The 20222-nt window shown below is 47.9% G+C and overlaps 3 protein-coding genes across 3 annotated transcripts; 1 reads left to right on the forward strand and 2 right to left on the reverse strand.

Annotated features, from left to right (window-relative positions):
* Positions 1 to 2295: 2295 nt before the first annotated feature.
* GET3 (guided entry of tail-anchored proteins factor 3, ATPase) lies at positions 2296 to 9214 on the reverse strand. Its single transcript, XM_053462238.1, has 7 exons — positions 9023 to 9214; positions 5612 to 5759; positions 5339 to 5487; positions 4899 to 5049; positions 4408 to 4515; positions 3478 to 3675; positions 2296 to 2996 (listed from the first exon to the last, which is right to left on the reverse strand). Exons 1-7 carry the CDS (start codon positions 9163 to 9165, stop codon positions 2865 to 2867), a joined length of 1029 nt encoding a protein of 342 aa, XP_053318213.1. The 5' UTR covers positions 9166 to 9214; the 3' UTR covers positions 2296 to 2864.
* Positions 9215 to 9742: 528 nt separating this feature from the next.
* Positions 9743 to 13617, forward strand: TRIR (telomerase RNA component interacting RNase). Its single transcript, XM_053462240.1, has 3 exons — positions 9743 to 10235; positions 11305 to 11388; positions 13092 to 13617. Exons 1-3 carry the CDS (start codon positions 9780 to 9782, stop codon positions 13197 to 13199), a joined length of 648 nt encoding a protein of 215 aa, XP_053318215.1. The 5' UTR covers positions 9743 to 9779; the 3' UTR covers positions 13200 to 13617.
* Positions 13618 to 16236: 2619 nt separating this feature from the next.
* LOC128490382 (RING finger protein 11-like) lies at positions 16237 to 18525 on the reverse strand. The gene is made up of 3 exons (XM_053462239.1): positions 18294 to 18525; positions 17135 to 17295; positions 16237 to 16820 (listed from the first exon to the last, which is right to left on the reverse strand). Exons 1-3 carry the CDS (start codon positions 18399 to 18401, stop codon positions 16649 to 16651), a joined length of 441 nt encoding a protein of 146 aa, XP_053318214.1. The 5' UTR covers positions 18402 to 18525; the 3' UTR covers positions 16237 to 16648.
* Positions 18526 to 20222: the final 1697 nt, after the last annotated feature.

Raw genomic sequence — 20222 nt, forward strand, 5'->3', positions numbered from 1 at the left:
AACACCTGCAGTAACGCCTTTCATATGTAACATACAAAGAACACGCGGCCCCCCCACCGTCTCCTCCCAGGATTCATTCTGGGGGATCCGGCTCCTCATTCTCCGCTCTTTAACTCATTCCTGCTCTTTAACTCATTCCGTCTCACTCTTAAAGTCGTGTCAGGTTTTGGTGTGCCGATTCCTTTATGTATAAGTATGTGTATATATGCGTGTATGTGAATATGTGTATGTATATGTATGTATATGTATGTATGAAATGCCGGGGCTGCTTAGTCCTCCCCAGTCTGGTGCCGCCGGACACTAAAAGTTGGGATTCGCTGCATTCGCGGCAATATTCATTTCTGAAAATAAAGTTTACCCGATTATGGGGCGAAAAAAGTTATCCCAAAACCGGTATCCCAAAGTGTAAGATCATTGTTTGCTAATCTGCCCCAGTCTGTGGCTGCGTACGGACCGCCCGGAAATGATTATTTACCCGGGGGTTTTGGGGGCGTTATTCCGGGTCTCGCACTCATTGTCCTTCAGCGTCACCTTCCTCTGGTGACAAAACATCAATTCCTCCCCCAACGCAAGAATTAAAAAGGCTTTGTTTTAAATGAAAACAGCAAATAATAATTACTATCGGATGTGACGCCAAGAAAAGAACAATTCCACAGGCCTGACCCTACTGTCACAGGGGTAATAAGGCACTCGGGGGCCGGGGTACTGTAATAAGATGTTACAGGGGTAATAAGGCACTCAGGGGCCGGGTTACTGTAATAAGATGTTACAGGAGTAATAAGGCAGTCAGGGGCCGGGTTACTGGAATAATATGTTACAGGAGTAATAAGGCACTCAGGAGCCGGGTTACTGTAATAAGATGTTGCAGGGGTAATAAGGCACTCAGGGGCCGGGTTAGTGTAATAAGATGTTTCCGGGGGGGTAATAAGGCACTCAGGGGCCGGGTTACTGTAATAAGATGTTTCCGGGGGGTAATAAGGCAGTCAGGGGCAGGGTTACTGTAATAAGACGTTTCCGGGGGGTAATAAGGCAGGGTAATGGATCATTTTGCTGCGTTGTGATGTAAGTTTAGGGTATAAATGATTGCCGCTCTCTCTGGGGGTCTCTCTCCCCGGCCCCCGGCTGTGCTGATTATGCGGCTCCTTCCGGTGTGTTATATAAGGGTCTCTGGCCGCGTCTGGTACTTTGTGTTTCGGTCAGGCGCCCCCCCTCCGTGTGTTCTGATTAAGTGCAATTAGGCATAAAAATCAAAACAGAGCGGGGTGGGGGGCGAGCGGGGCGAGCGGGGAGAGTGACGATGAGGATGCAGCGAGGTGGGCTTTTCTCTGCTTCACCGCACAACTTAATATCAGCGCAGAGAGTTTAACCGCATCGGATTCTGTCCCCACGATGGATCTTACGGAACTGAAATTCTCGACAGGATACCATTTTAGGGTCCAGGAAAGTGCCAGCCTGGGACTGGGGTTGCCATATCAGCATTTTTACATGCTGCTGCCCACCATGCGTAGTGCTGCCCCCTGCAGCATGTGGGATGGAATAACTCGCAAAGCCATTAGCAGATCCACCCCAGCTCAATCCCCATCGGCTGCTTCTCTCCGCCAGCCCAATTACTGAAGTTACCCCAAAACTTGTATCCCAACGGGGTAAATTCTCTATTTGCCCGTCTGCCCCAGGTGGAAGTCCAAGGCGTTGTGGAAGCAGCTGGCTGTCCATCCCCTGCGGGCTACTTGCCCGGTCTTATGATAATGGGACTTGTAGTCTCTATCAGACCTTGCGGAAGATGGATGGATACAGGAGATGCTGCTACTCGCTGTTGCCATTTCATGATATTTTGGTGCCGCCCCTTTAAGGACCTCCCCAAAATACGGTTTTCTGGTTTTTCATGTAATATAAATGCTCGTTGTGAATGACTTCTCGGTCTGTGATCCCAGCACAATTTACTACAAAAACATGCTTTTTCACCCTGCCTTGTGGTAAACAATAGAACGACTCAGTCTTAATCACCCACAAGGACTCTTTAATAAATATAATATGGATGAAAGGACTGGAGGTGACCTACACACAGTTCTATTACAGCTGCAACGGGACCCGAGTCTTCCAAGAAGTCCCGCTTTTGACTCGTCGGTCCACAGAAAATTATCCAAGACCTTTTTTTCCCCCCTAAATACGGGTCTTCAGCATCAATTCTCGGCTTCCGATCCGGACCCAGAATGCTGAGCATCACGGGTAACGGGGATGTCGGCACGTATGGCTAATATTACGAATAAAACAAACGAACAAAAAAAACCACCAACATTTTATAAACAGAATTTAATTTAATACTTGCCCCCATCTTATTAGTTCTACAGGTTTCTCCCGGGAAGGGTGAGGCGGATCTGCGGGTTATGGATTAAATATGCTCTGTATTGATACCGAGTTAGTGGAGATGAGAGACGTGGAACGGTAGGCCGCGGAGCTTATTCACTAAAAGGAGAGTTGTGGTCTTAGCTCTCCCACTTCACTATTCATTAGGGAGGGGCTGAGCTGACCCTCCATAACACATAAATCAAAGGGCTTCACTGATTTAACTATACTCGGTACAGGGTCGGCAATGATCCACCTGCACTAATGAATCATGAAGTCAAAGAGCAGAAACACAAACTATCCGTAAAGGGGAGACCCCGGAAAGATCGGAGGCCAAGAAGATCGTTTCCCCTCCCTCCTGAACGAATAAATAGATTCCCCCGGGAAGGGGATTTGGGATGGGGGGGCGCTCGCTGACGGGGTGACCCCTCGAGGGATCTGCTTGGCCTTCTTTTTACTTAAAGCTGATGTAGTGTTTAAGCGGTGATGGGCGACGCATCGCTCTCCTTCTTCCACCCCAGTCATTTGGCGCTGGGGGGGGTGTACGGCTCCAGGAGAAGGTTGGAAAAGGTGTTGACGTTTTCAGCCCCTCGGACTTCGTGTGGAAGAAGAGGAAGCTTCACGATGTGGAAATCTTCATAAAGGTCCTCCATCTGAGACAAAGGGAAGAAAGAACACTAAATACCACACAACCTCCCTCCAACCTCACGACTCCATCACAAGCCTGTCCGTCACCCTGCGGTGGGAGGGGCAGACCCCGTGCCCCATAGCCCCCTCCTGTCTGTGTCGCCCTGCGGTGGGAGGGGCAGACTCCGTGCCCCATAGCCCCCTCCTGTCTGTCACCCTGCGGTGGGAGGGGCAGACCCCGTGCCCTATAGCCCCCTCCTGTCTGTCACCCTGCGGTGGGAGGGGCAGACTCCGTGCCCCATAGCCCCCTCCTGTCTGTGTCACCCTGCGGTGGGAGGGACAGACTCCGTGCCCCATAGCCCCCTCCTGTCTGTGTCACCCTGCGGTGGGAGGGGCAGACTCCGTGCCCCATAGTCCCCTCCTGTCTGTCGCCCTGCGGGGGGAGGGGCAGACTATAGCTCCCTCCTGTCCCATGTCAGCCTGTTAGTCTAGTATGTCGTTACATACCTGGTCGAGGTATTTGGACTGGATCTTGTGTCTGGCCTCACACATCCTGCAGGGTTTCTCTGGCTCGGGGAACACCAGCTGGTTCACGATGATGTTGTGGGTATCTATGCTACATTTCGCCAGTTCCTGGATCAGCCGTTCAGTCTCGTACAGGGATAGGAATTCAGCGATGCACACGCAGATAAACGTCGTCTGTTCCTGCATACGGGGAGAAACACCGCATCACCAGAGAGACACAGAATCTGCCGGCAGATCAGACCCATTCAGCCCCCATCTAGTCGCCCGTTTCTCCTGCAGTAAAGACTCGGACCTTAATCAGTCGTTGGTCTCGTCTTAGATTCAGGAGCCATATGCCTGTCCCATGGGTGTTTAAATACCCTCACTGTATTAGTCTCTACCGCTTCTGCCGGGAGACTGTTCCACTTATCTACTAAGCAAAACTTTCTTATATTACCTCTAAGCCTCTGAACCACTAGTTTTAGGTTATTTACTGGTCATGAACCAACTACAATATTCTTGGTGCAAAAAAGTTTTTTTTTGTTTTTTTTAAACTTTTTACAAAAAAATAAAAAATATTTCATTGCCATGTTTTATTAAAACGGGTGAGAAAGATGTAGTCGTCTGGCAGCTAAATCCATGTTTTTTTCCTGCATGATAGAGTTCTGGAGGTCTTTCTGCCCAAGAGAGAAAGTACAGCAGAAAAACCATAGAGATGAACAGCCAGTCTCAAGAAAACATAATGCAGTTCTATAATGTCCCCTCTATGATTTCTTATAACCCCTTATCTCCGTCATGGAGGATGGAGCAGCATACACCAGCTTTAACCTGCAGCAATTATATATTGTATGCTCTGCTGATTAACATAAAAAGGTCATGCAGCAGAACATAGTTCTGGGCTCCTTCTATGGCGGATGAGAAGCGTTGTCCTACCGGGTCCTTAAACTGTTCGCTGACCGATCGGATGACAGGGAGGGTCTCTTCCAACTTGGACGCGAGCTGATCGGCATTCATATCTCCAAGGCCAAGCATATTACACATCTGAGTGAGAGAAGACAGGGCTGCTTATATGTGTATAAATAAAATATATGTATAAATAATATAAAAATATGTATAAATAAAATAAAATATAAATATATGTATAAATAAAATATAAATATAAATATATGTATAAATAAAATATAAATATAAATATATGTATAAATAAAATATAAATATAAATGTATACATTAAATAAAAAAATATAAATATATGTATAAATAAAATATAAAAATAAATGTATAAATTAATATATAATTATATGTATAAATAATAAAATATATATAAATATATGTATAAATAAAATATAAAAATAAATATGTATAAATAAAAAAGAAAACATCAATATATATATTTATAAAGTGTAGAAAGCGCATGGTCCTCACTTGAGATATGAACGGACTGATCTGATTCTTGATTTGCATGAGCCTCCCGAGGCCCCGCTCCACTATCGTGGGGAAGTTAAGCAGCCGCAGCGTGTGTCCGGTGGGCGCCGTGTCAAAGACCACGACCGAGAAATTCATGCCTTTCACCAGCCTGCAGGGGGCAAACGGGGCAGAAAGACGAGATGAAGCCAAAGGAATCAGATGTGAAACGTTACCCGGTAGAGCTTTAAAACGTTACGTATTAACAATCCTCGCGTCAGCCGTAGCCCGTAGTCACGAGAAACACAGAGAGTGCATCGGTAGGCTGGATTATTCTCTTGCCATAGCAGCTTAAAAGTTTCCATGCACATTTTTGCGGGTTTAAATCTATTTAGGGTATAACACAATGACAGACCCCTTTAAGGGCATTTAATGTTTTCCCCCTCTACGGTCACACCTACCTCATCACCTCCGCGTAGCTCATGGCTTCGTCGATCCCAGGGAAGGCGCTCATCGCCTCCTGCATCATCTTCTTCCCCATGCTCAGCATGTTGTCCTCCTCAAATATCTCATCGGGAAGCTCCGCCACGCCGAGGCTCGGGTCTATCTCCTGCGCGGTAAGAGATCGCCATCAGATTATAGCGTTACTGTAGCGGGATCAGCAGGATTCCCGACAGCGGCGCGAGGGGTCTGGCATTCTGCAGCATAGATTGCAAGCTCTGGAGCCAACTCACCATAGCAAAGAGGTTGTCGTAGCCCCGGACTTTGGTAGGGACCTTGGAGAACTTCTGGTCAAAGGCATCAGAAATATTATGAGCGGGGTCTGTAGAGATGATCAGAACGCTCTCTCGTATCCGAGACAGCTGCACTGCCAGGCTGCAACTATAGGGGGAGACAGAGAGTCAAGAGAGTTACATGGGGGATCCAGGAGGGGGGAGATACAGGAGCTGGGGGGGATACAGGAGCTGGGGGGGATACGGGAGCTGCGGGGGGGATACGGGAGCTGGGGGGGGATACAGGAGCTGGGGGGGGATACAGGAGCTGGGGGGGGATACAGGATAATTATTTTGAGGTTATTTGTTCAGGATGAAACGTCTGCCTTTCCATCCAGATATTAGAACAGACGCATTGTTGCCAATATCCCGAATATTCACTTCATTATCGGATCGTACGGCACATTTTTCTGGCACGATCAACGATGAATTGGTTAAAAACGCAATTCGATGTTTGGACGGGATCCACAGCATGAGACTGCGGCCCTGTAATTAAGTCATAGATCTAATTCTTCAGGGGGCTCGTAGTGGCGTAATATAAAAAGCCAAGACCCCTGAAGACGGGGTTCAAGTTGAATATTGTGGGGTTGGGGGGGTCCTATTATAGAAAGTTCTATAGCAATGTATGTACAGAATAGGAAGCCGGCACACGTGAAGTGCTGCCCCCTGGAGTATGTGGGGAGTATAAACCCTCGCCCAGGAACCAGTTACATCCCACGTACTGCAGGGGGCAGCACTTTACACGCACCGCTCAGCATCATGGGAAATGGATACGATACCTTTACGGGGTAAGCGAAGTATAACAGACTCGGGTATAATTGTGTCTGAATGAGACCCAGATCTAGTCTCTAAAGCTTGCAATCTAATAGACATCAGATACCCAATTAGCTCTAGAAATAAATAGCCAATAGAAATACCCCCTCCTTATATCTCCATTTAAATGACATTTAAATAGGACGCTCCAGCCCCCACATGCACTTTATATCGTGAAGCCCCCCAAGAAATGAATGGGGTGACTCCGCAGAATCCCCTCCGCATTTCGCCCACCCCCAGCTTCCTTTCCGTGGCCTCTTTTTTTTCCAGCTACCGATTGGCTACTTAGAACAGCTATTCGGCAGCCAGACCGATCTCTCACTGAACCAGACTCTGTAAATTAACTCCCCCCCCCCCCCATACAGTGTCTGGACAAACATCTCCTATAACCCAAGGAGCTGGGGGGCATTGAACGAGGCAAATGCATACAGGGGGTGTTCTCTAGAACCCCCCATTCAAACAAATCAGGTTGTGTATCAGGAAGGGTCTGTTTCTGTACAATCTCTTTCTGTAAGGGAAACATGCGTTATATATCATATCATATATACATCATATATACAGAGCGTGTTCTGCTCATTTGCAAGGGTGGTGAAAGTAATATAACCCCCCCCAGCGCTGTATACAGTAATATAACCCCCCAGTGCTGTATACAGTAATATAACCACCAGCGCTGTATACAGTAATATAACCCCCAGCGCTTTATACAGTAATATAACCCCCAGCACTGTATACAGTAATATAACCCCCCCAGCGCTGTATACAGTAATATAACCCCCCCAGCGCTGTATACAGTCATATAACCCCCAGTGCTGTATACAGTAATATAACCCCCCCAGCGCTGTATACAGTCATATAACCCCCAGCGCTGTATACAGTAATATAACCCCCCAGCGCTGTATACAGTAATATAACCCCCCCAGCGCTGTATACAGTCATATAACCCCCAGCGCTGTATACAGTAATATAACCCCCCCAGCGCTGTATACAGTAATATAACCCCCCAGCGCTGTATACAGTAATATAACCCCCCAGCGCTGTATACAGTCATATAACCCCCAGTGCTGTATACAGTAATAATCCCTGGCACTGTATACAGTAATATAACCCCCAGCGCTGTATACAGTAATATAACCCTCAGCGCTGTATACAGTAATATAACCCCCAGCGCTGTATACAGTAATATAACCCCCCCCAGCGCTGTATACAGTAATATAACCCCCAGCGCTGTATACAGTAATATAACCCCCAGCGCTGTATACAGTAATATAACCCCCCCGTGCTGTATACAGTAATATAACCCCCCCGTGCTGTATACAGTAATATAAACCCCAGCGCTGTATACAGTAATATAACCCCCAGCGCTGTATACAGTAATATAACCCCCAGCGCTGTATACAGTAATATAACCCCCCAGCGCTGTATACAGTAATATAACCCCCAGCGCTGTATACAGTAATATAACCCCCAGCGCTGTATACAGTAATATAACCCCCAGCGCTGTATACAGTTATATAACCCCCAGCGCTGTATACAGTTATATAACCCCCAGCGCTGTATACAGTAATATAACCCCCAGCGCTGTATACAGTAATATAACCCCCAGCGCTGTATACAGTAGTATAACCCCCAGCGCTGTATACAGTAGTATAACCCCCAGCGCTGTATACAGTAGTATAACCCCCCAGTGCTGTATACAGTAATATAACCCCCCAGTGCTGTATACAGTAATATAACCCCCCCCCAGCACTGTATACAGTAGCCCCCCCCAGCTCTGTATAAAGTAATGCAGACCTGGAGGCGGCCATTGCTGTCAGTCATGTGATATTTTGGGTGACTTTTCTGCTAACACCACACTGAGATGACGCTTTATGGCAGTGCTTGTTCCTCCGTACACACAGATACATCACAGTGTAACACCGTCGATATATATTTTTTTCTTTTACCTATTGAGTGATTTTGGGCATTGTGAATAAAACACTTCAACAAACTGCCCTAGCAGCCGGTGTAATAAGACACTAAGAAGCCCCACTTATTGCCATCAGTCCTAGCAGCTACGGGAGAGGCTGTGGGTATGTTGGTAAATACCATTATCACAGGGGCCCAAAGATGTAGCGCACTAATTATAGTTTTTCAATTCCTAGTGCAGGGGAAAGCAACCACGTCAGTCTGCTTGGCACTGCATGCTGGGGGTTGTAGTCCATGTCCAATCCCAACGCCTTTCGTCCTCATGGGAATCAGGCAACAATGACAACTCCACATGTCAGAGACTACATCCCCCACAATGCATCGGCAGCAGATGATCAGAACTGCCCCTTTTTTAAGGTTTAAACGTCTACAGTTTTTCATCACCACTATCGACCCCTGCCATAAGGTCCAGTTGGTTTGGTCCGTTTAGCTGCAATACAAATACACCTCCCCAACCCAATGTCATTTGTTTGGAATTTTCTATCGGCTCCGGTGTAACACCCCCCCCCCTCCTTCTCTGTGGTTCAGGTGCTCGCTCCCTGTCACTGCTGTCATTCTGGCCGTTGGTAGCGGCCCATTTCCCCCGTTGCTCACCTGCAGGTAGTCTTGCCCACTCCCCCTTTTCCACCAACAAAGATCCATCTCAAGGAGCGCTGCTCTATGACATTTCTGAGTGTGGGCTCCAGGGGCTCCACGTCCGGAGCATCCTCAAACTCCTCATCCACCGGCGCCGCCATCTTCTTGGTAGGTCACGTGATACTACGCAGCCAACCGTGGCCCACTGCTAAAGACACAGAATGAAAAGAAACGCAAATGCCCCGCCCCATTACTCTGCCCACCCCGCACTTTCTGAACACTGGTAGGCGAGAAGGAATAGTGTCTTATCTCATTATTGGCTCCCCTTGTATGTCAATCAATGTCAACATATGGACAGCCCCCAGTACTTAATTGGATATACGTAGTTCATTTCTTGGTGTATTATTGGCTGACAAGATTGCCAGCCCCGCCCCGCAACTGACAGTATTCCGTCAGCTTTTCACATTCCTCGGCCTGCCAGCCTATCAACTACTTCCTGTCCACTTATTCCCGTCCATGTATTGGCTACGCTGCCTGTCTATTTTATGATTCAGAGTAGTCTGATTGGATATCGTCGTACGAATGTCGTTTCTTTATTGGTTACTATGTGAGTCAGCGGCTCACGCCGCTTGGGTTCTCTCCGCCTTCTTTTTGTCTCTCTGTAGCCGAGTATTTCCGCCATCTTGAGTATACATTAAAAGGATAACGAATTTCCCGCCGTTTTGCTGAGTCGCCGGATGCCAGCGCGGCCTTGCCGGCCGTAGTTTGTGCCAGAATGGCGGAGAAAAGTAGGCGTCTAGAAGCAGAGGAGAGCGACGGCAGTGAGGAGGAAGAGGAGGCAGTGAAGGCCCCGGTGCGGACCGCAAGTGTAACGCATTCCGGTAAACGGAAGGAGATTGACCCGGAGGAGCGAGACTCGCTGCGGCCTCCTGGAGTTACAGGCTCCTGGCCTCAGCCCAGCCTCATCCCGGCCTCTCCCAAAACTGTCTCTGCCAACAATCCCTCTGCTCTCAGCTCCCCGGTCTCAAACAGAACTGACACAGCCTCCCCCCAGGGCCCCGTGGCTCCTGTCCTCCCCACCACCTCTGGGGTCAACCTCTTTGCTAACGATGGCAGCTTTCTGGAGCTCTTCAAGAAGAGGATGGAGCAAGCGGCTACCGGGAGTAGCGAGGAGAGCCAGCCCGCGGGCGACAAAAAGCCGGAGGCTGAGAAGAGGAAGCCGATCGGCTTTGTAAGGAACCCACAGACCAACGGGATGGGTAACCCGCGGCCTGCCAGCTGCTGCACTGCAACTCCCATCAGCTGTCGCAGAGCATGATGGGAGTTGGAGTCCATGTAGCGGTAGAGGTCCCAGGTTGCTCACACATGAATCTTTACATAATATTCCCAGGCCCTGGCAGCATGCAGGGGGCGGGGAGGATGATCCAACCAATCAGAAGCTGCTTTGTTTAAAGGGCACATGCTGCAAACCAGATCTTATTCTAGTTACATTGTTATTTCTCCCATACAGTATCTGCTCGCAGAGGTAGTAGATGCGGGGCGCGGATACTTTATTGTATTTAATATTGGGGGGGGGTGGTTTATCTATAAAGTGGGATTATCATTTGCTGCTTCTATTCGCTATGGCAACAAAACCACTTTTTAGATTAGCGAATCGCCTTTTATACGAAATAACGGGTGCCCCGCTGATGTCTTAGATTTAGGAGCCATATATTATATATACATTATATTATAGATTATAGATTACACTCCATTAGAGGAGACCCTGTCTTTCTTTAACCCTGTGTTGGAAGGCTGTTATCTGAGCTGCATGATGTCAGAGATTCCCCTCATTAGCATCGCATGTTGGTTGCCAGTTAGGACTTTCAAGTTAATTGATTTACTGGGAGGGTGGTAGATAAGTGGAGCAGCCTCCCAGCAGAAGTGGTAGAGGTTAACACAGTGGGGGGGCGATTTAAACATGTATGGGATACAGCAGGAGAAACGTGCGACTGTGGCTGGGGCACTTAATTAAATAAAGCCAGAGCATTAGAAATAGTCATATGGGGTATATTGAGGCAGCTGGCACGGTGTATAGGGGATAGACCGCAGCGTCCGTATATACGTTTAGTAGTAGAGATCAGTTCCCGGGTGTGCTGCCGGGGGGCCGCGGGGATTCTCTGGGGTTTGCTGCGCTGCTGCTAGGGGTGTATTGCGCCTGTCTAACCCAGGCCTCCCTTATATTCTGCTACATAGAGGGACACAGAGAGGCTGCAGGGGCTCGTATAACGGTTGCAGTCTTCTGTTCCTTCCACCCCCAGGTGGGCAAGCGTAGAGGAGGGGCGAAGCTGGCCCTGAAGACAGGCATGGTAGCCAAGAAGCCAAAGACTGAGGAGGAGGAGGAGGTGAGCGAAAACCTTCCCACTGCACGCTTTCTTAGTAAAGATATGATATATATATGTGTGTGTGTGTGTGTGTGTATGCGCAGTAATACATAGGTATATATTTTTAAATAGCGGAGCAGCGCTTTACTCCCAGGGCTCCCCAGTTTCTATTAAAAGGGCTCCTGTGGGTGTTGCTGCTTTTGTACAGCATATATATATATTGTGTGTGTGTGTGTGTGTGTGTGTGTGTGTGTGTATATATATATACCGTATTTGCTCGATTATAAGACGAGGTTTTTTTCAGAGCAAATGCTCTGAAAAATACCCCTCGTCTTATAATCGGGGTCGTCTTCTAATCAGACCTCAAATAGAGGACTGATTAGGAGACTAAGATCCAGATCCCCCGCACCGCTGCAGGGGACCTGGATCCTCGTGTCGTCGCCCCCCCCCCCCAATTTAACGCCCCCCCACACACACACACACACTTACCGGTGCTTCCGGAGGTGAAGTTGGCAGCGGGGGTTTGTATGCGTCCATCGCAAATACCTTCCCCGACTGTCAGAGATCAGAGTTCCCCGCACCGGTGCCGCGGAATGAGACGTCAACCCGCTGCCCCGGCAATACAGCAGGAAATTGGAAGCACCGGTGTGTGTGTGTGTGTGTGTGTGTGTGTGTGTGTGTGTGTGTGTGTGTGTGTGTGTGTGTGTGTGTGTGTGTGTGTGTGTGTGTGTGTGTGTGTGTGTGTGTGTAAGGCATTTCTGGAATGCCTTATACCCCTATATGCCACTCTGGCATTTAGGGGGTTAAAAGGCATATTATGGGGCAGAGTGGCATATAGGGAGGTATAAGGCATTTCAGGAGGCAGAGTGGCGTTAAGGGGGCATTTAATAGTGCACTCTGCCTCCTGAAATGCCTTATACCTCCCTATATGCCACTCTGCCCCATAATATGCATTTTAACCCCCTAAATGCCAGAATGGGATATAGGGGTATAAGGCATTTCTGGAGGCAGAGTGGCATATAGGGGGTTAAAAGGTATATCATGGGCCACAGTGCCATATTGGTGTGGCAAGCCTGGGGGCAGATGTGCGTAACTGGGGGACAAGTTGGAAAATACAAGAAATAAAAACAAAAAAAAATATTTTTCTCAATCATAGCTTTTATTAAAAAAAATAGTTTACATGAATTAACATTTACTGGTAAAACTTTTTTCCTTTAGGGTCGTCTTATATTCAGGCTTTTTCTTTTTTTCCTAAGTTAATATTCAGATTTTGGGGGGTCGTCTTATAATCAGGGTCGTCTTATAATCGAGCAAATACGGTATATATATATATATCTCACACACAATTTTACTAGTTTTATACCTGAAATGTAGGCAAGTTTTATTATTTATGCCCCTTTAAATGGCATACTTTAGTTAAAAATCATACCGTATTTTTTATGTTTTTGGTCAGTTCGTGTAACATTACTCCTGCTTTGATAGAACGGTCACATGACCACCCTTGTTTAACTCGTATCATCCAATAGCAGAGCGCGTCCGTAGATTTAACCCCTAAAGGCGTTAACGTATCTTTGCACCTTTTTTCCCTCCCATGAGCCATAATTCACTTGTCTGGATGTAAGAAGTGCCCCATGCTTGGGATTTTAACTTATTTTTTTGGTAATTAAGGAAATTAATATATCTGTGTTTGTGTTCTGATTTTTCTCTGTAACCCCCCCCCCCAGGTTTTGTCAAACAAAGGCGGCGCATGGGCGCAGTATATGGCAGAAGTGAAAAAATACAAAGCCCACCAGTGCAGCGACGACGATAAAACGCGGCCGCTGGTCAAATAGCCCAGACACAGACTGTGTATCTCCTCTCGGGTACCACGCGCCAGCCGCGGGGACCTTCCCGTACGCGCAGGCACATCTCGTCCCATCCGTAACCTTGGATTATGCATCGCCGAACCCCGCTGCGGACTCAGGGAGAAAAGACTTCCTGAACACACGCTGCGTTCGGGGGGCTGCGTGTCTCCCGCCCTGACACGAGGACTGTCCTGCTGTACATACGCGCGCCATTTAGCCGAGGTGCCCCTCAGCTGTGGGATTTGGGGGCTATGAATATTCATTTCTTTTTTTTTACGTTTCTTTTCTATCGTCTGTCCGCGCGTGGCATGGATTCTGCTGCAACTTTGTTCTGTGAAAGTGTTTTGTGTTCAGATATTTTGGTTCTCCATCTAGAAGATTAATAATTAAAGTATCTTGGCACTCAGTCTATAACCCCGTTATCATTTGTTCCCCGTAAACCAGACGTGGCTCTAAGGGATCGAGTCAGAGCGCTGACGGGGCTGGCTCTGTGTGCAGGTGTGTGAAGTGCTGGCGATTAGATATCTGTATATGATCTATATGTGACGTGGGGTGTGAAGAGCTTCCAGGACTGAATGGCCAAAGCAAGAAAGTTTGGATCTATTGATGAAGGGCAGCGTCCCATCTTTATGATAGTTCCTGGAGACCGCTGCGGAGACAGATATACGGCCCGTGGGGACAGCCGGTGGCCTGCTGGAGAAAAGCAGCTGTAAAAGACTGGTTTTGGCCTCGTCTTAGATTCAGGAGCTGTATGTCTGTTCCATGCGTGCTTAAATTCCATTGCTGTATTGGCCTCTACCACTTCTGCTGGGAAGCTGTCCCATTTATCCACCACTCTCAGTAAAGCCATTCATTATTTATACTGTTTCTGAAGGCATTTATTATCATATAAACCCCCACATTGCGTGGCAGCAAAAGAGCATCAGCTGTGTGTGAGAACGTGGCTTCCTCCCTAATGCCATAACCAGCAGAATGTATACAGATTGAGGGGCAGAGAAAGGAGAATGTTTTGGAAGATGGAATTGGCTGCGGAATCTGCTGGCGCTCTACTTAATAAGCCTCTTACATCATCGCGACTCCAGCGAACCGAGGTGCTTCGGGAGCTCCGCTCGGTTATATTATTGAGGATAAATCAAATGGTTTTGGGGCCGCAGTGATGGAAACGTTTAAATACATAAAGGGATTTAACAGTACAGGAGGGACGATTATTTGAAAGGAGGAGAAACATTACAACAAGAGACTGTAATCTAATACTAGAGGGTCAGAGGCTTAGATGGAACGTAAGGAAGTTTTAATTTACAGATGGTGGTAGATAAATGGAACAGCCTCCCAGCAGAAGTGGTAGAGGTCTGCTGGCAGATTCTGTTTTTACTGAAATGTCGCGATTTATCGTCGTTCTGTTTTGCCTTTTCGAAAAGATTTTTTATTTGCTTCTTTTTTTTTGCGGCTCGGCCTCCGTTTACAGAGCGTTTGCTAAATAAAATGTATCTCGTTAGTAAGCCGGACTCTAAATGAGAACACGGCCGGGTGTATATAAAGATAAATAATGCAGGGGAAAAAAATATAAAAACCTGAAACGCGGTGTAACGATTTATTAAACGCCAGACAATAAAACGAAGCAGGTTTGCTTTGCCGGCGCGACTCTTTGCTTTGGTGTCGTTATTAACGGGCTTCTTATTTAATGAATAAAGGAAGATATTCATTATACTTGTGGAGTAAAGCTTGTTCAGATACTCGGCATCCTCAGGCATCAGATATTATTCCAAGGCGTGATATTTTCTCTTTAATCATAACACGTAGACATTGGCCATGATGGTTTCTATATTGATATAATGCAGGCTTTGCTTCCACTCCCATCACTCCGCAAGTTCGTACCGCCGGCAGGATGATGTCATCCAACATTGCCAACATTGCCCCATGGATCGTCAAGGGTATAGGCTGGGGCGACACGCAGAGTGGGCACGACGCTCGGTGAATTTCAGGCGATGTGCCCCCAGAGTTTGGGGTCCTAACTACCCCCCCCCCCTTAGCTTCTGACTTTAAAATCTGCCTCTGGAGAACTCGCACATCAACTACCCCGTTTACACCGCGGGAAACCGTTGTTTAACCCCAAAGGGGGTCGGGGCACAATACCTGTTACTTCTAGCACTCCTCTACAAGGGTATGATTAACCTCTTGTGTGCCAGAGCACAGAAAAGGTGCTCACACTATGCTCAAGGGCTGTTTTTAGGGGGATTAGACGGAGCTGTCCCCGCATTAGAGCAAAGGGCAGAGAAGAGTGTGTAAAAGTACAGAAACCAAGCCGGGGCAAATCTGACTCTTTGGGGGTCTATTCACCAGAGGGGCAGTTGTCAGGAGAGCTTTTGGCTGCTTGACTTCTCAATACATTACGAAGGCCCAACCCCATCGAGCTTCTGCTGCAGGAAGAGCTGGGCTGACCCTGTATGATGTAAGGTAAAATTCTTCAATGCCTCTTTAAACATGAAATTATGCATTATGCAGGGCCAGACCTTCCTGCTGGGGAAACTCAGTGAATAGACCCCTTTGTGGTTGGTTACCTGTGAGCAAATACATTGCGCTCCCCCTGGTGGTGGCAAGATGCCAGCGCAAGTCACAGACCGGCCACAAAGTGCTCTGTTTGCCTTTATTAGTTCCCAACAGTCTGTTTACCAGAGGCTACAATACAGATATCTCTGCTAGCCCCAGGTCAGGTCGCCTGGAGTTCATTAACACCCTAAGAGGGCGAGGAAAGAAATATGTCTTTTGCAACGGACCATACGGGAGATCCAGTGATAGGGAGGCTTTCATAATGGAATTATCCAACCCCCTGTGATGATTAACATAGAAAGGGGGGGTATTAATAACCGTATAAGTCATAGCCCGCAGATCCCAATCAATGCATGCGTCAGGCGGCTTAGCTATAAAGCATGCACTCTACCGCGGCACCTTGATTCAGGCAGGGGTGAGATATATATATATATATATATATACCCACCTACCTACCTATAAAGGTGCAGCTACATCCTCTGGCTGTGGCGCTTTAACCATTCAAGCGCCGCAGCGTGCTTTCACATTACTTCTCTGATTACTTTTTAACTTAATGGCTTCAGGCAAAAGCGGGTATCCACGCTAACTATACAAATATGGACCCCAGCACAGGTTTGCTACAAGATCCTGGCATTTTGGTTTTCCTCTTCAGACGTAAAGGTCTCTTAGCACAGGCTCTCTGTTTACCCACCTTCGGGGCAGGAGACATCCCGGCTATATGGTACTGATTTACTAAAGCAGCTCCCTGCCACAAGAAGTGACATCACTACACGCTCAGAACGCCAACGAGCTGCTGTCATTCCCTGTGTCCGTTTTTAATCCGAATCATCAAGCCCCCCCGTATCCCGGGGTCTCCGGCTCGGAGTTCTGGGTGTGGTGCTGGCCGCGGCTCAGTGCGTCTCGTACGAGGAGAGAAGAGCGGCGTCCACGGGCTCCATGCAGGAAGGGCAGGTGAAGGACCTCATGAGCCAGTCGTCTATACATTCCACGTGGTATATATGCATACACGGGAGGAAGCGCACGGGGTCTCCGCTCACAAAGTCCAGCATGCAAATCACGCACCTGCAGAAAGAAGGACGGACGGAGAAATCAAGACAGACGCCTTCATCCGTTCAGTCTTATCACCATAGCGACCGACCGGAATATTCTGCCGATTAGACTTTTCCGCTGGTTGCTACGGCGACAACTTCTCAAACTTTTAATCCCCCAGCGACTAAAATATTGGAACTGTCACCTTTTGTAAATGCAGCCTTAACCCTTAAAGTGCTCAAACCTATTGCATGGATGGATGATGGGATTTTTTTTTATTCCCCCCACCGAGCGACGGGAGTTTAAAGTTCCTAAGAGTCCCGGTGAAGCCCCCGAGGTTTACTTACTCTTTATGCTTCTTCTCCGAGGGCCCCGATCCCGGGTCGTATCTGCCCTTGGGAAGGTGCTGGATGAGCCCAATCCTTTGCGCGATCCACACCTGCTCCTCCTCGGTCAGCTGGGTGGCAAGCCGGGTCTGGCTGGGCGTAGGGTGGTACACGGGCACCGGCTCCTAAAACCAAGAGAGCGCGTCTAAGAGGATGCTAATGCAGCATGCACTCACACTCATACTCATAGCCGGGCACTAGATCAGGCTTCCCTGTGTGTCTGATCCCATCTGATCTTTATCACAAAGAACAGCTCAGCAGTTTGTTTGTTTTTATTACTATTATAAAACAAAAAATACGTTTTCAAGACATTCTTTTTCCTTTACAACTAACTTTATGGAGGATCGGACTTCATTAGCATCGCCATAAAGCATCGGCTCAGTGCCGTGCTTGAGCCGGGAAAGACTCCCAAAATATCACATGACTGATAACAATGGCCGGGCAGCAGGGGGTTATTACTGTCTAACAGCACCGGGGGGCCGGGGTTATTACTGTCTAACAGCGCCGGGGGGCCGGGGTTATTACTGTCTAACAGCGCCGGGGGGCCGGGGTTATTACTGTCTAACAGCGCCGGGGGGCCAGGGTTATTACTGTCTAACGGCACCGGGGGGCCGGGGTTATTACTGTCTAACAGCGCCAGACTTTACAGTAAGGAAGGTTAAACATGCGCGGGATCGGCATACGGCTCATGTGACGACTGATTAAGGTTTGAGTCCTTACTCCAGGAGAAACGGGCGAGTGGACGGCATATTCCGCTAGGTAATAACGGCCCCCGGTAGGCAGGGCTCTGATAAATAACACCCCACAATAACCCACAATAACGCACCAGGGGCAGAAACAGCTGGAGGCGGGGTAATAAACAGCACTCCTCCGGGTAACTGATTCATTATGAGGAAAATCATTTAATATTTAGAAAACATCATGTGATAGAGGCCACGTGATGTGCCCCTCAAAACAACGGAGGGGGCAACTGGGGCAATAGTAATGCTCATTAGTAAAGCAATAGACATTATATATATATCTATCACTGAGATGTGCGAGATCGCAACCAACCCCCTGAAGCCCCACCCCCGGACTCCAAACTACCCCCCACCCCCCAGGCCGACTGTGACACTTTTACCCCAGGCACCTGGTAGGGCGGCGGGGGCTCCCCGGGCAGACTGGCCCCATCCGAGTCGTTGAGCAGGGACAAATCATCAGCTGTCTGGGAGGACAGGCAGTTCCCCATGTCCCCGCTCCCGGCGGGGGAACTCAGGCCACCCTGGGACTTCCCCCCTACACCAGCTCCGAGGGTATTTACAAACCGCACGTCCCGGAAGCAAGTCCGCCCGGAACTACATTTCCCGTCATGCTCCGCGTCTGGACGACTGATTACGTGTAAAACCAGCGCGCCGCTGTTAAGGAAATACATTTTTTTAAGCTATTCGTTTCCTGAGCATGCGCATTGAGCTATTGTACGATGCTGTGGATTACCAACGACAGAGATAAAGTCCAAGCTGGTCAACCCCTAACTCTCCTTACATTAGATTGTAAGCTCCTTGGCGCAGGTCTTCCTCCCCTCTTGTTTTTGTTAGACCAAGTTCTCTTGATATGTTCTGTTTGGCCATTGTACAGCACTGGGAACACTGGCCCGACATAAATAATAAGTAAAGAATTCCAGGATTATACTAAAGAAAAACGATCTAAGGATTAAGTGCAGGCGAGAGACAGCTCTGGTGAAGCAATGCGTGTGGCCCTTGTCATTATTTATAGTATAGCACCATCATATTCCGCAGCGCTGTACAATGGCCCATGGGTCATCATTGTCAGGGCCCTCATGGGTAAGACTAGGCTTTAATAACAGAAGTGCAGCCGTGCGTTAACGTTTTATACCCGTGCAGCTGGCCATATACAGCCGCCTGGGGCAGATGGGGTAAATTTGGGGCCAGCAGCCCATTGGACATTTCCCCAGATTGCCAGTCCACGCCTGACCATTAGTCTGGATCAGGGTCATGAGAGCACTAGTCACTTTATTATTATTTTATACATTATTATTATTTATTGTTTTATATAGCATCTGTTTGAGAAAGGTTTACCGTCTTCATACGAAGGGACGAGAGAACGCCATCATCTGACGATCTGACTCACAAATGAGACATTTCTACGCGTAAAAGCACCTGTTATACGGAATTTGTTACTGGCCCCGGACAGAATCTTTTTTCAGGTCACACATGGGAGATGGGACTGCAGCCAGACTCTCGTATGATCAACGGGTAAAGGGAGAAAAGAATATGACCGGGGGCCGCACAATGCCCAACGTTAATGGAAACCCAGAAGAAGGTGGCTTGCCTATGGTTCTTAACACCACAGCGATTAGCCAACATGTTCCCAGGAACCAGGGGGGCTGACACCATCTGGCCCGGGAGGGAGGTTAAGCCGAGGCCTCTTGCCCTCAACCCCTCCCTTGTAACCAACACACATATATACACAAACTTACACAAGTTAACACATATACACACGCTTACACAAACTTACACGTTAACACAGATACACATGCTTACACAAGTTAACACAAATACACACGCTTACACATTTATACAGTCCCTCTCATACACTTACATATAAAAATTCATGTTCACACACAGACATTCATGCTAACACACACTTATACATATACACTCACTCTCCCCTTTACCTCACTCGTAGCTTGCTTTCTGGCTCGGTTTTACAGCGGGGTCATGTAAAATCACGTTACGTGACCCCACTGTGTTCCCTCCTCCTTTGGCGGGTCCAAAAATGTTCACAGAGAGCCGGTCCCACCTGGAACTACTCATCCGACTAGCCCTTTAGGAATAATTTTGGAGCATCCCGGAGTTGCGCTTTGGGCCAGCCCACCCCTGCCAGGAACATCTTCATAATGTTGGGGGGAAAGTTGTCACAATAACCATTTTTTTGTTAAAAAAAAATAAATATTATTCAAACTAAAAAATTTGGGTTTTATAGCCCCACCCCCCAAATCAACTAAATTAACCGCTAAATGCCAATGCCACAGCTGCAGCATCTATTCATA

Source organism: Spea bombifrons, chromosome 4 (genome assembly GCF_027358695.1).
Source record: "Spea bombifrons isolate aSpeBom1 chromosome 4, aSpeBom1.2.pri, whole genome shotgun sequence".
Lineage (NCBI taxonomy): Eukaryota > Metazoa > Chordata > Amphibia > Anura > Pelobatidae > Spea > Spea bombifrons.